At 38.3% G+C, this 16146-nt stretch overlaps 1 protein-coding gene and 1 long non-coding RNA gene across 2 annotated transcripts in view; one reads left to right on the forward strand and one right to left on the reverse strand.

Moving 5' to 3' along the window:
* LOC108787627 (prostaglandin reductase 1-like) overlaps positions 1 to 13662 on the forward strand; it is an 89929-nt gene extending 76267 nt beyond the window's left edge. Inside the window, exons 11-12 of the mRNA XM_018557224.1 lie at positions 3778 to 3795; positions 13652 to 13662. Coding sequence (XP_018412726.1) covers positions 3778 to 3791 — 14 coding nt within the window. The 3' untranslated portion in view covers positions 3792 to 3795; positions 13652 to 13662. The remainder of the gene's footprint in view (positions 1 to 3777; positions 3796 to 13651) is intronic.
* On the reverse strand, positions 239 to 2557 carry LOC108787628. Its single transcript, XR_001941275.1, has 3 exons — positions 2465 to 2557; positions 402 to 461; positions 239 to 322 (listed from the first exon to the last, which is right to left on the reverse strand). It is a non-coding gene; the product is annotated as an uncharacterized LOC108787628 (long non-coding RNA).
* Positions 13663 to 16146: the final 2484 nt, after the last annotated feature.

The raw sequence follows: 16146 nt of genomic DNA on the forward strand, positions 1-16146 counted from the left end.
TATATATATATATATATATATATATATATTTGAGGATTGACAACCAAATAAAACACAAATATACATTTTTGTTAATAGGGTACTTGAATTCATTTTTATGATTTAACTCCTGAGTTTAGCAGGTCCCTTTTTGAAAATTAGGTCTAAACTGTTTTTTTCCACGGTAATAAATGGTTATGGTAAATAACAGGAAATTAAATTCTAGGCCATCCTTGGGCTTTATGATCATTCCTATTGTTACAGTAATTGAACTTACTTCAATGCCGTTCCTATAGAAGAAGAATGCTGGGACTCCAGTGATTTTGAAACGCTCTGTAAATGCCTGTAGAAATATCAGAGCAATGATTAACATAGTATTCTCAGCTGTATTTAGATGTCAAAGTGTATGTTTTGCTACTTACGTCACATTTACCAACTTCAATTTTAATGAACAGTACATCGGGCATTTCTTCACTTAGTGCCTGAAAAATAGAGGAATTAATGAGATCAGATATGAACCTACAGTATATCAGATTGTAATGTTTAGTAAGCGCTGACAGGCACACTATAGTACACAACATACACTGTAGTGTGTTCAGGGTCAGATTTCCCACAAGGGGAACCGAGGCCCAGCCTCGGGGCAGCAGGGAGTAGAGGGGCAGCAGTGGGGTGGAATTCCTTTCTCCCGGCGCCCGGGATATGCAGTTCTGGGCGCTGGGTGGGTAGTTGTTTTCTACATTTAGCCCTGCTTTGGGAAAGCAGGTCTAAATGTACAGCGGGGTAGCCGCTGCTTGTTTCCTACAAGTGATTTTGACGATGCTGTGGAGATCACTTGTATGCAGCCTGAGGGGCGCATTGAGGAACCTGGCATTGGGGCAGCAAAGAGAATAAATCCGGCCCTGTGTGTGTTGCCTTCAGAAAACTGGTCAGGTACAATTTTTGCAAGTCAAATTCATTACATTTTCAGGGGTTTCTCAGATGTTTTGACATATGCTTGAGCTGCTTTGACTTGCCTTTCAGGTGCTCAAGAAGTTGCATCCAGCTTCTTCTGAGTTGCATTCAAATTGCTTAATGCTCATCACATACACACACACACACGTGCACACACATTACACTCACATTACACTCTGTACAATTTCCTTTAGTTTAGTTTCCTTTAAAAAATGGGCCTAGGAAGAACTCTGTGGCTGATTTTATATTCCAATCTAGACCTTTGCTGTAAAATTTTAGCTTGCACCCATCCCTTTTTTTTATTTTAAACCTCCTTTTAGCCCCCTAATGTGCTGAGTGGCCTCATTTACCAAGAGGTGTGATCAGGAGGTAAAAGGGATGGGGTCAAGCTTGATTTTCCAAGGAAAAGTCAAGATTTGCAAATATCTTCAATTGCCTGGATCTACTGCCAGTTATGCCATGGGTTGTTTTCCTTAAAGTGTATGTACAACCACAATCTTGAAAGTTAATTTTGGATAGAGTGGGGAGGAGCTAGAACAGCAGTTGGATTATTCCGGCTATCTGGGGTTCATTTACAGATATTACATCCCTTACTTTCTGTCTGACTGGCAACAGTTTTACCAAACAGGAAGAGAGAAGAAAATCTGCAACTGGGCCACATACATTGATAAAAATCTGATAGGGATTCTAGCCTTCCTCTATCCTACTAAAAACAGAAATACATTATATCCATCTGTGTTGTGTTTGGAAAGTTCTCCTCACTTCCTGTCTGGTGAAATTGTTGTCAGCAGGACAGGAAATAAAGGGGGATCTCTCTATCAGAGGCCCAGATATCAGAAACAAACCAACAAGGGTGTGTAACCTTTCCCACTCTAAAACAACTGGCTGGGCATACATTTTAAGGTAAGATCTATTTAAATGTAACCAGTCTACTAACAGACGGGAATAGGGTGACCCATAGAGCCAAAAGAAATATATACTTAAAGTGATATTAAAGTCAAAAGTATTTTAAGATATTTTGCATGCTGAATAAATGACTTACAATGTATTATCCTTCTTGATGTTTAAAAGTTTTAGTTTCCTGTAGTATCAGCCAGTCCTCTGGGCACTGGTCCTTATTTCCTGTTTAAGTTTGGTTTCTTTTCCTTCCTATGGAGCCACCTTTCTGTGTACTAATAAGCTGTGTGTATCTCTACAATCACAGAGACACAGCAAGGCAATCCACTCCTCTCATCCCTGCTTCACTCTTCCCTTCTCCTAGCTAGTAGATGGAGCTGCAGGAGACTGCACAGTCCATTGTGATCTTGTACTGGACAGGAAGTTCAGGGAAGCTGAGCTGAGAGAGTTGGAGCCAGCTGTTTGGGGGAAAATGATGAATGCAGGTGCCTGGGCAAAATGGAAAGAAATGCTTTGCTGGGCAATGAATACTTGTTTACTATACTTTGTAAGAAGATTTGATCTACTTTCAGAATTGAATTTGTCAATTGGAAAAATATTTGTGTGTGCTGTTAAAGATTCTTTAAAGTTCACTTACCTTTAAACCAGCAGCTACAGGTCTGCAAGGACCACAATTTTGAGATGAGAAGGTAACAACCACAAGTTTTTGTCCAGCTTTTCTTAGTTGTTCATCTAGCTGACGCTATACAACAGAAAAGAGAAATATAAAATAACTACAAACAGTCATTAGTGGCTTCACATTAAGAAATGATCTTTATGTATACACGCAAATACATTGAGTAGCTTGACATGATTTACAAAATGTTATTTTTTTGTAGAGGAGTGCAGCTTATTGTTACGTAATCAGCCTGCCCAAGTTACTAGGGGACTGAAAAGAACATAAAGTTCAACTGTATGCCATGCTGAGACAAAATCCTCTGACACCCATGGCAAAGATACCAAAGTGTGTCTAAAGCGCATTTCTGCATTTATGAATGTCTGCTACAACCCCAGTGTCCATTATTTAATAACTGAGGGACAGGATTTGACTGACAACCCAGTCCTGCAGATTGCAGTATAAGAACCTCCTTTCTGTCAGCCCAGCCCTGGTTTATGCTGTAAATAGTTTCAAACGCAGTCCTTATGGTGTCTTAAACAGACCTTAAAAGCTCATGTCAGTATATTCATGAAGCTTGCTATACACAGTAGGGGTAATAAATAGGCAGATTTCATACCAAGAGTGGTGGGAAAGGAGATTGGGCTGGATAAACTATTCTTGGTGCATGGAAAGCATCTTTTGCGACTGGGCCAAATAGCAGTTCATTGTCAGATGTGGCTACAGCACCAAATGTAAAGAATGCCAAACTGTGACTTTTTGCCAAAAAATAAATAAATGGATGTCACCAGCACACCAATGACATTGCAGTCCAAAGTGTTTGTTTATTGGAACGCCATGTCACGTGGTGAGGTGACATGACGTGATGACATGACGTTTCAATAAACGAACACTTTGGAGTGCAATATCATTGGTGTGCTGGTGACATCCATTTATTTCGTTCTATTGGCGGCGCCATCTGCAGTCACTGCGAGCACCCCACTCATCTAATTTGGGGCTTCCCGTTAAGGCGTGCGACAAGGTATCTGTATGTTTGTTTTTGCTAAAAAGTCGCATAATCAGCCCATGTAATTTTTTTGGTGAAACCGAGGTCTTCAGAAGTGCGGCAAGTGGACATGAGCATAAGTAAGTCAATATTATGATAAAGTATATGCGTTGCAACAAATTAATTTACTGGAGATGGTGTGCGACAAAATAAGATGATGCATGCAACAAATTGAACCATATTCAACTATCAACCGTAGTTTATCGGGCCCATTGTGTCATGACTCTTCTCACTATAAGCAAATAATATTTTTTTTTTTATTAAATTGGTTCCTAAAGCTTTGTTCACTTTTCTATTAAGAAAGGGAACAATCTGCGGGCAGTCACATGGGACTTTTGTATATGATCATGAGCATTTTCTTTGCTGTTAGTGTATACCTTGGTTAATGCAAATGATGTGTCGGCCAATCATGACCATTATAAGATAAGGTAATTAACCACCTAACCACTGGAGCACAATTTAGCAAGGCAGGAATATGCAGTTAAAATATATATTTTATTCATACAGTACATACTTAAAATATGCCTCTGACCAAGTCTAAGATGTGTACCTGTATAAAATTGGAAAACCTATGCGCAAAAACAGTTTTTTTGCACACATAGAAATAGATTTTCAAATTTTATGGCATTAGGGTACCAAATTCTTATAGCAAAGAGATGTTACCTCCTTTGTGTGCGTTTGTTTCTCCATATTCTGGTAGCCTAATCTATTCATTCACTCCTGCTAGTGATGTCTGAGTATATTGGTTGTAAAATTGACCAACTGTACAGTGTCAATCACTAGTCCAGGGATACTCAATTTATATTTGCATGTTATGAGCTTAAGCTTTTTTTAAGTTCAGTTTGATTGTATGTGGTTCAAAAATTAGACTTCTTCACCTTCAAATGTGATATTAATTTGGTAGTGTGCAAACATTAAATAAACATTTCCTAGGATTGTGGGGAAAAGGTTAAGAACCATTGGTGTAGATGGTGTTTCTGTTAACTTAATAGATAGGGTGTTCTGGAGTTTTAATTCTATTTTCTGCCTATTGTATTGTCATAAAATCCCCAACATTACTTCATGACAGAAAAACATTGAACTGGAAAAGTTTAGGTGACCGAACTGATATTTAATCTATGAGCAGGCACAGATGGGCTAAATCATCCACTAATGTCTTAAACCTATTATGCGAGAAATCTTGATGATCTCATTGATCCATATTTCTAAGTTAGACTGTAACTAATATTCCCAACAGGTATGCAATTGACATTCTATAAAGATGATATATACCATGTGAAAGGATGAGACTGGGTGGAGTACCAATTGCGTGACTAATGCCAAACCTCTTCTGTAAAGAAGGAACTGTAACAGGGATCTGAAGACGTACAAGCCCATGCATATGATACTACTTGCACTTGCAATCAAGTAAAGAATCTGATTCTACCAAGGTATGCAAAACAAGCTCACACTTGTTTCATCATGCCCACAAAGTAACAATCAAGTACTGTATTTTTTTATATGTGTCCCAAGTAAAATGAGGAAGAGGAGAACAGAATTTTTCACACATAAAGTACATATACGCCCTAACTGGAAGACAATTAGTTTACCAAAGCACTTTGTTTCATTAACAATCTTTTTTTTTTTTTTTTAGTAAAATACAGTTTTCTCCTTTTTTTTATCCTTTGTTGCCTTTACAGTGCTTCTGAACTCCTGCAACCTCCTTGAGACATATCCTGTCTATATGCACTCCCCCCAGCATTGGTTGCATGTCAATGCTCTGGACCAGCTTCCTGGTAGTGACAACAGTGGACCACACCTAGGCAATGAAGGTTTGAGCACTTCAGATTTAGATGACAATCAGGAACGCTTGTAGTCTAAATTGGGGGCTTGTGACAGGGTTACAGCACAGGAGCACAATTAGCAGACAGTTATCACTCTATGACAGAAAGTGCTCAAACTAGACCCTTCATATCAGGATCACCAGGGATTCTTATATTGAAATCTGTATCCTTAAATAGATTGAAATAAAGTTTTAAAATGACATTACTATATTAAAGGTACTATGAGGTTTTAGTGATTTAAAGAAAAAGAGTGTCTCTGTCATACCGCTGCTATTTAATCCCAATTAATTTCTACATCTCTAAACCATATTTGTGGACTACAGCAGAGGTGCCAACAGGTGCCCCTGCCAGTAACAGGATTGCAAAATTGAACACTTGCCTGCTACTACGGGATTATTCCTCCATTAGCCAAAAAGAGAGAGCCAAAGCATTGCTAGCTAGACCAGCGAGGGAGTGACACAGTTGAAGCAGGTGAGTGGTTTATTCATTCACCTAGCAATCTTGTCACTGGTTTGTCACAGCCATCAACAGGATCGCAAGTGTGACATGGGCCAAAAGCAGTAGGTCTAAACCTTTCTGGCTGGGGTACCCTACTAAGGGTTAGCCAAGTTTCAGGCATCCTGTGTTTTTATATATTCTATGAATTCCTATTGTTGCAGTAAAAAATTGCCTTTTTATGCATAGTAACATTCTGCAGTTGGCAGGACTTAGCCCTGACATAATGGGATATAGGCAATTTTGAGGTGTCTGTTCATGGTAATTAACCTTAAAAATAGCTTATGTGTTCACTTTAAAGACAATTTTTTTTTTACCCCTTTATCCGTTCGCTAAGCTACCCCAAGAACCCGGGCCCTCCCTTCTGGGATTGCAGACTTTTATCCTTCCCTTTATTCAGACACAAAGCACTTAGCAATATAACCTGTTTTGAAAAATATTTGATACCCTATAGATCTCTCTTTTTGTTATGAGCCATATTGCCCTGCACTGTTTCATGGATTACTTTTGGAGCAAGAAGTTGATTTATCACATGGCCATTGTAGGTCTAAAAGGTCTGGTTAGTTCATCTAGGATACATCCCCATAGAGGTGTTGGTTAAACATATAATAATGCTACTATGTTGCGCTCGGTCTTCAAGTGTAGCTCAGTGTACCTTCTATTGAAAAGTGAATTATTTACAAATCATATCGTTACAACATTGAGAATACAAAAGTGATAAATTGTGTAATTGTGTAAACATAAAATAATTAACAAAAAATAATTCCACCGGCATAGTCGGCATAGTATGTTTACTAGAGTTAGGAAGTGACACAAAGTATATAATAATGTTTTAAAATCATTTATTTGCACAATCATCAGAGGAGTTGATGTGATTATATAGTATATATAGTGCACAAAGTATATCAGTTTATTGCAGGAGATAGATTAAGGCCTTGTTCACCCCAAATGCAAACCAGATCTGCAGTCGTTATTTGCCGCGTTTTTGATGTGTTTTTCGGGCCGTTTTTGGTTAAAAAAAATAAATAATAATTTTAAGTTTAATATGGGCTTTCAGTGTGTTCCAGGGCGTTTGCATGCATTTTTGATGCGTTTTCATGCGTTCCAGAGCAGATCGAGAGCAGGTAAAATAGGGCCTGCTGCATTTTTTTTTACCTGCTCTGGACTTGCTCTGGAACGGAATGTTGCAATGTGAACTGGAGCTAAAAATACCATTGGAATACATTGGACGCAGTTTTGCTCCGGTCTGTAACTGCTCTGCTCCCCTCCTGGAACGTGCTTGGTGTGAACAAGGCCTTAAACAGTACATAATGTATCACTTTTGTATTGTCAATGTTGTAAAGATATGATTTGTAAATAATTCACTTTTCAATAGAAGGTACACTGAGCTACACTTGAAGAACGAGCGGAACATAGTAGCATTATTATACACGGGCTTATCACCAGACATTGTTGCAGCTTGTGTTTTTGAAAAAATTCAAAACACGCGTAACATTCCTAGTTCGGCTGTTGTTGTTCATTGGTTAAACATATGTTACTACGGAGGGGATTTATTTACATGGACATTTTTTCACATATTTTAAAATTATTTTTGGCACAAAGCACTATGTGTTTGTAACTGTTTTTTTTGTAATTGTTTTGCACTATATTAATTGTTTAATGGTAGTTAGATTATGGCAGTTATTTGGTTGTTTATAGTTCTGTGCTCAGTTTTTTTTAAAGCTTTTATTATGATTGTTATGAATATTATGAATATGCACAGCAGTTGATGCATTGTTCCACCACATAAGATTATGCATACAGATATGTTTAGGTTTTCTGTAAACATCTGTGCCTTGTATATGGAAAAGTCTTTAACAAGACTTTCATATTTTATTACTGTTAAAAACAAAATATAATCAGCATTTTCATTTTTTCCATGATTTCCCCATAGTAACCAAATAGCATTTTCCTTTGAAAGTAAACGAGCTCTTATATAAAAATATTTTATTATTATTATTACGTTTAGGCATCTTTAGCACTGTGTTTATTTTGTTTCAAGTTATGCTTAAGGCCCCTTTCACACGGGCGGTCCGACAAGGTCCACCTGTAAATTTTTCAGGCAGACCTGATCAGATGCCCAATGCAAGTGTTTGGGCAGCCATGTGTAAACGGAGGAGCATCCTCTTACATCCAGTTACACCCACCTCCGGCTACGTCTGGAGAAACAGACGGATCAGACATCCATTTCACCGGACCAGATCGTGCCGGATCGGTGGTAATCCGATGTAAACAAACACATGCCCATTTACATCAGATTCCCCATAGACCGGCATAGGTTCTGGCAGTTTAAATTTTTTCCTCCATTCCAAGGATCTGACATCCGCTCCGTACTAACTTGATCAGGAAAGGATCCATGCACAGATCCCGTGTTAAAGGGGCCAAATAATGTTTATTAAAAAATAGTATGTATGTATCCTTAATAATAATTGAAAAACAATTACAGGTATTTAAAAAAAAAGAAAATAATACACTTACCATCTCTTTTAGTTCCATCACTGCCATGATCAAAATATTTTTTCCCAAAGCTGCTAGTTGAATTGTCTTAGACAAGATGCTACAGAACACTGAGATCTTGCATGTCTATTACCTTATGTTTGTGAGATCTCCAATGACTCCAGGGCAATTGCCCAACCCTTTATGACCTAATAACGTTTGATCAGTCTGCTGCATATTTTGGGAGTGGTACAGATGAGTGTAGGTGTGCAGACTAATTACTGGATACACAGACTATATTTTATGAACACTCTTCTTTTCACATATACATAAATGTTAATTTACTAATTTATAACACTTCTTATATAAATTACAAACATTTAAACATACATTTAGGATATCATGTTTAAAAGTTTCACATTTCAAAAGATCTAATTAATAATGAAATAACCTTTTAAAGGTTAGTTTAAAAATATGGAGGATCAGACGGCACATTAATATTTATTCACTTGAACAATATCTAAACCCAAAAATTTAATTTATTACAGCTTGCATCCATTTTTTTTACCTTCTAACTAGTAATCCTCCCACATCCTATGCATTAGAAATGAAGGGATGGAGACAAGTTTCAGTCTAGCCTGGATGACAACCATAGCTCCCTCAATGGGAGCCATGGAGGGAGTAAGTGGAGTAAGTGAACATAGCCAGTGAGGGACAGGAATAGTTTTATTTATTTATACCTATTATTTGCAGAATTACCAAGTGAAAAAAGAGGGGAAAGCCTAAATAAAACTAATGAACACACCTCATCTAAGGAATAAGATGCAATATATTACATTTATATTTATGGGTTTAGATTCACTGTAAACAGCACAAAGGTCTGTATAACAAAGTAACAATCACATCGCTGTGCTCAAATCAGATAAAGGTAAATTATTTTTAGTTGATGTGTTTACCCACTCTTTGCTTTGCCTTAATAACAGCAACAGTTATTTTGGAGAATGACAAGGTTGTTTCTTCAAATGTATTGCAAAGAAAATTACCTGAAGAAGTAGGCACTATGGGTCACAGAAAGAAGACTCATCTACTCTTAAGTCTGTTAGGCATGGCTACAGTCATGGCTATAGCTAGAGTCTCAGAACACTTGCCTATTGATACAGTTCATGCAGATTTTTGAATTTGTAATCTGCTCTGGTCACAATATTTCTGCTGTAATGCTATTGTCTAAGGGCCCATTCACACCTATGCATAGCGTTAATCGCACAGTACTATGTGAATAATGCTTGCTATTTTGCAACGTGTTACAGTGTGGCAGGTGCATTGCGTTACCATTCATTTGAAAGACATTCCAATGCAATTCCTGGCCACAACATGCTGTAAAACAATGCAACCTGCAGTACCGCACTAATGTGTGTTGGGTTGTGCATGCACTAAGCATTCTCAGGAAAATGGATTGTTGATCTTTCAGTTTCTCTCATTTTCTTGTAATGTGGCTTTAGTGTTGTCCCATGGTGAAGTGAAGTCCTCCTTCAGCTTCTGCTGCTGGTCTTTTTATTTAGAAAGTTTGGGTAGCCAAAACCCACGTAGGTGTAGCCCTTTGGACTCCTGTCCTACATTAGCTTCTATGAAGGGTGCATTTCTCTTCACAAACTCTAGATGGCAGTACAGTGCCATGAATGTTATCTATGGTCGGCTATGTAAAAAGGTAAGGGTATTGTTGACAAGCTTGGGTCTAGTGTTTAAACATGTGCTCCCCTAATCCAATGGAAACAGCTAAACATATGCACTTTCTCAGCCAACAGTTGGCATACATTGGCCACATATACCACAATAGTATCTATTTTATTTTCCCACTGTATTAAGGGACAGCAAAAACTAGTCACGTGCAAACAAACAAAAACCCCATTGCGTTCCACAGTTCTGGCCCCATGCACTATGAGAATTTTACACTTTTGACTTCTGCACTCTGTGTGTGACACAAACATGACCCCTGCAGTCTGGGTGTTAATCATTCCTGACCCCTGAACTCTGTGTGTTACATATTCCTGACCACTGCACTCTGCACATTACACACTCCTGACCCCTGCACTCTGTGCACACATTGCTGGCCCCCTGCACTCTGTACGTTATACACTCCAGAACCCTGTACACAGTGCATTAAAAATATCTGACCCCCTGCACTCTGTGCATTACACACCCCTGATTCCCTACATTTTGTGTATTACATACTCCTAACCCTTGCACTCTGTGTGTTATTCACTTCTGACCTTTATTTAACTATGCCCCGTTATGCTGCTCCATTGTCAATTACTTTTGGCCACACCCACTGTACACATACCACATTATTACTCTCTGTGGGGGGGCAAAAAGTGCCCTAGGTCTTTTACGATCCTAACAATGCCCCTGATTGACTTCACTAGAAGTATCAACAGGTATTTGTGAGACATTGCAGTGGAACTAAAAGAAAATGGTAAGTGCATATGTACATATGATTTATTGCTGCAGCACAGCAGTAATAAGAGACCATAGTTCTACATTTAATGAGATCCTAAACAGTAAGCAGTCATTGTCCACTGCTTCTCTTCTAACTTTCGTATGTGCATTAATTCATATCTATATGAATTAAGACAACTATTGTAACTATGTGTGTAGCATGGCTTTTTAACTACACTTCTCAATCCTCTAAGGTGTTTAGTTCCAGGTCCTGCTTATTGCCTCAGGATTAAGCACCAACTATATCTGGACAATCTTTTGATTTCTGAAATACTACTCTATGGTTGTATTTCTGCAACAAAGGTAGCAACAGTTCCTGTGAGAAAATACTGACACGTCTGCAGAAAAGATGAATGCAGTACATGAATGATTGTGTCATATGGTCAAGACATTGTTAAGTAATGCAGGACAAATATTACTCATTACCAGACTGCTAACATGAGCACTGTGTCAATGGATTGATTAGGAAGGGGAGGGAGCAGTAAGGGAAAAAGGTTTGCCTTGGGATGGAACTTAATTTTCTTATCACATATAATACAAACATTTTTAAGCCTACTTAAACTCAAAAATCAAATTCTACCAATGCATCCCTCTATGTATGATGATTAATAGTAACATAGATATGCCAGGTGTAAAATGCTGTGATTATGAAATACTTCCACTTACAGAGCATTTACTTCTTGCTTTGAAAGGGCAATATGACTTCAGTTTTCCAAAGCAATTCACACTGGGATTGCCTTGTCATCAACAGAGCATTGCAGTGAAATCTCATCTGTAATCTCACGAGATCTCAGGGAAAGGCATTTTCCTCCTCTGAGATGATGTGCATGGTCACATGTCCTAGTCACATGTCTAGTCACATGTGCCAGAAATCCAGGAAGTAAAATGAGAGCTAGTAATCTGCCCTTAGTAAACATTGCCATTGTGAGAAGACTGGAAAAGAAAAGCAAAATAAGGTATGCAAAGAATACAAAGTCTGCAATTATCTAGAAGTATGTGTTTGTAGATTGTCATTACTAAACATTTCTAAAGGTGTGTTTGATGTTATTTTAAAGATATGGGTAAAGGTCCACTTTAAAGGAAGGTCATGTTGAACCTATCAACCAAAAAGCCTCTGCAGCATGTACACAAAAAGGACCATCAAAGTGCATCCATATTAACATCTGTATTTACAGTGTTCAGGTATATCACACAAAAACATAGATTCTTCCAGATGTAGTGGGCTTGGGCCTTAATATGCTGTGTTGCATTTAAGTGAATTTGTGGCCACAGTGATGGAAATGGTAAAAAGATGGAGAAAACCTCAACCTCCAAGATGGAAAAACCTCAACCAGCGTGGAAGCCCCAAAATCTCGACAAGTTCCCGAGGTTGCTACCCCACCCATGCCTTCCTATTTGCCCATGACGCTACCTTATACTTAAGAGAATAGAGAGGCTCATTAGGTTGTAGTCAGAGCTCCCAACAACAGGGACTGGTTGAGATTTGAACAACAAGAATGACCTAGGTTTCCAGGCTTTTGGGGGGAAGTACACAAGCAGTCACATCTAGATGCCTATCCAGTCATTACTGCTGCCCATTTAAAGTGACCACTCAATCACTTTACATTTTAGCATTTTATCATCAACTAAAGAGACTTTTGCATAAACCTTAGGTAAACATCAGTTCTTCTAATTGCAGGTTTTCTCTTCATGTCCTAAATTGTATATATTCCATGGAAGTTTAAATAGTACTGTATTATCTTCAAAGTTTAATAAAATATCAAAAGAGCATATACAAAAACACTTCAAAATCACAATCCCACATTCTTCAAACCCCCTCCCATCTCCTTTTCTGCAGTTATTGTCATAAAATGTAAAATATAGAGGGTTATTCAGTAAGGAGCTGAAGGATATAGCTGTAGCTTTGGCTAATCCTTCGGCTCACTTCACAGTAACCCGTACAGCAGCCGAAGTCAGCCGAACAGCTCGGCCAAGCCGAGCCGAATGCATATGCCAAAGTCACAGTCTAAGCGGGGAGAACGGTCAGCCGTCTGCTTCGGCAGACCGATCTCCCTGCAAATGTAAACAAAACAAAAATTGTCGGGCAGTCCCCCTTCTGATCCATATCAGACCCTTTAGGGCCCCTGGAAAGACATCTTCCCAATGCCGTGCGTGTGGCGCGGGGGGTGCTTCCTTGTCCTCCCCCCTTCCTGCCCTGCCAGGCCTGTGCTCGGATTAAGGGTCTGGTTGGGAATTTTAGGGGGACCCCACATATTTTTCCCACATTTTTTGCGGGTGAAGTTCCCCCTTAAAATTCCTACCTTACCTAAAGGGCTTAGTATGACTTTTGGTGGGAAGCCCATGCACTTTTTTTTTTACTTTTTAACTTGGGGTCCCTCTAAACTTTCCTACCAGACCTAAAGGGTCTGGTACAGATAAGGAGGACATCGAGCAGAAAAACAGAGCCGAATTCTGTTCGGCAGCAATCAGCTATTTACTCACTGCCATTCAGCCCCAATGAAAATAGGGGTGAACAGCAGCGAGTGAACTGCCAGTGGTTTGGCTCAGTCGATCCAGATGTTGGATTAGCTGAGTCGAATGTGTTCTTCACTTCGGCTCAGCCGAACATGTTCGGTTGAACCGAAGGGGGGCGAAGCCAGCCGCTGTATGGCTGAAATCAGCCGTACAGGGCAAAAGTGAATAGTCGAACAGAGTTTGGCTCCCTTCACTTTAGCTCAGTTATTAACTTGGCTGCCTTAGGCAGCTTAGTGAATAACCTCCATAGACTTCAGGTACGTGTTTGATAGAAACTGGCTAGCATGATGACAGTACACTAGCAATTGGATGGGCAGCAAATAGAAAGAAACAAGGAAGGTTTTATCTCGAAATATAATTAGAGCGTGTTATCTGAGAGCCAAAAGCCCCAAATATTGTTCAGTGGCTGGACATTATGTAAGCAATTTGGTTAGGCCACAATAAAAGAGGGAGAGACGAGGGACGATTTTTCTTTAAAAAAAATTACAGTCTATTATCTGAAAGACAATTGTCATAAATATTTTTCACTACAGGGGCACTGGAATAGACCTCACGAGTCACAACACTGCCAAACCACTAGAATAGGCCTCCAACTTTGGGTGGGTGGAGCGACATCATCCTTATAGTCAAGCCAGAAGGATGGGAGAGTTTCGTATTCTCGTTTGCTTTTGCTGATTCCCTCATTGGGACTTTTCGTTTTTTCTTTTTCAATTGATTCATTTGTGAGTACCTTTTTATTTAATAAATATAAAATTTTACACGCTATGTGTTAGTCTCTTCTCGGATCTACTTCACCTATGTGCATCTGCAACAATGGAATTTCGAGCTATAGCTAAGAGGGTGTCCCTCCCCGCAAAGAAGGGAACAGGGTTTAATTACCTATTGTATGGGCCATTATCCCAGGTGAGCACCCCTCTGTATATTGATACTCACTAGGTGTGGGTTGAATCATTCTTCTGGTTGCAGTCTGCGCGGCATTCTTCCTGACTGATGATCACTTTCTAGCTCACTTATGTCACTTGATTTGGATGTCATTTTATCCTATTAGGACTGCATTTTGATATATTTGTCTATTAGACTTGATATCACAAGGACTGAGTTATTTCCCTTTTTATTCATCACTTCCACATGATTTGTGGTTATATAGAACCTGATATGTTCACATGATTTGTGGTTATATAGAGCTTGATATGTTATGCTGTGATATTTTTATTACTGTACACGATTAATTTTGTGATTTCACACTATCTAGCTCGGCACATGATAGTATTTATATTTTTTTTGTTCTTTTCTTTTATAGTGCCTAGTAGCTTTTGTATTGTTCATTGCTAAAGCAACCTGACAAGTAAAATATTTATTTTTTGTTTAATTAAAATATTTTTTCCTAATTAACCCCTTATTAACACTTAATTTAAACCACTCAGCCCTAATTAACTCTTCCCCTTCTCCTCTAATTTTTTTTTACCTGTTCCCCGCATTAAAAAAGTGCAAAATTGAAAAATATCATCTTTATATAACTTTTGAAAGCTTTGTACCGGAATCATAATGTTAATATCATTTTAAACAGGACAAATTATAGAATAAAATGTATACAATAACACTTTTTTCTACTACTAAAAAGCAGAAACAATGCACTTTTTTTTAGTTTTGTTACATTTCTTGAAATGCATATCAAATTAATATAATTTGCAGGACAATATTATTATTATTATACAGGATTTATATAGTGCCAACAGTTTTTGCAGCGCTTTACAATATAAGGAAGACATTACAATCACAATACAATTCAAGACAAGATGGTAAGGAGGGCCCTGCCCCTGAGGGCTTACAATCTAAAAGGGAGGGGGAAGTGATACATGAGGAGGGAGCTGTGCGGGGATGAATTGTTTGAGAACGTGACGGTTGAGCAGTTATCACCAAAAGAAAGCCTTTTTTGTCCTAAAATAATATATGTATTATTTTGTTATCTTAAACAATAATTGCCGAATAAACAGGCCCATAGCAGAAATTTGAAAATTGCTCTGGTATATAGAGGTGTACATCTGTAAAAAAAAATAAGTCAAGACAACTGGACTTGCTGTATTTTTCTTGAAGACGTTTCACTGGTCATCCAGCCATCTTCAAGAAAAATACAGCAAGTCCAGTTGCCTTGACTTATCCTTTACAGATATACCATGAGCTGGATGAATGAGAACCTTCACAGACATAGAGGTGTACAGGTGTAAAAACTAAAGTGGTTAAGATTAAGAATTTAATTTATGCCAGCATTGCCTACAAAGCAAGCTCTGAATCATATGAGGAGCCTATACTGAGTGGAATATGTAGGCAGCCATTTCTAAACTTTCAAAATCTTAGCTGCCTGGTTGTCACTGACTTGAGTCACCTAGCATTTTAAGAAACAGATCAGCAATGACTGGCTATGTATTTCTTCAATATAGGTTTCCCTTAACCTGAACCTGCCATTATGAATTCCCTGTAAACGCCCTGAACTAGAAAATCAAGTTTTGTTACTAGGGTAGCCTGAAAAAGAATAATTAGAAATGTATTGATAGGAAATATGTACTCATTTTCAGATTAATCCAAATTAGCTTGTTTATTTTTCTTTCATTACACATTCAGCAAATATAACATGAAGAAACTGTGCAAAAAGAGAAATGCCTCTCTAAAAACACTTTTTGTACATATGTAGTAACAAGCAGTAAGAATTCAGCAAAAACTGTAAATTTCCGCCCTTGTGACACCAGCATTAGCTAAAGATAAATAATATAAATGTTTGATCATGCAGTGGGACAGTCTTTAAAGGATAAGTACACTTTATA

This window comes from Nanorana parkeri, unplaced genomic scaffold, assembly GCF_000935625.1.
Source record: "Nanorana parkeri isolate BGI_ZX_2015 unplaced genomic scaffold, ASM93562v1 scaffold274, whole genome shotgun sequence".
Taxonomy (NCBI): Eukaryota; Metazoa; Chordata; class Amphibia; order Anura; family Dicroglossidae; genus Nanorana; species Nanorana parkeri.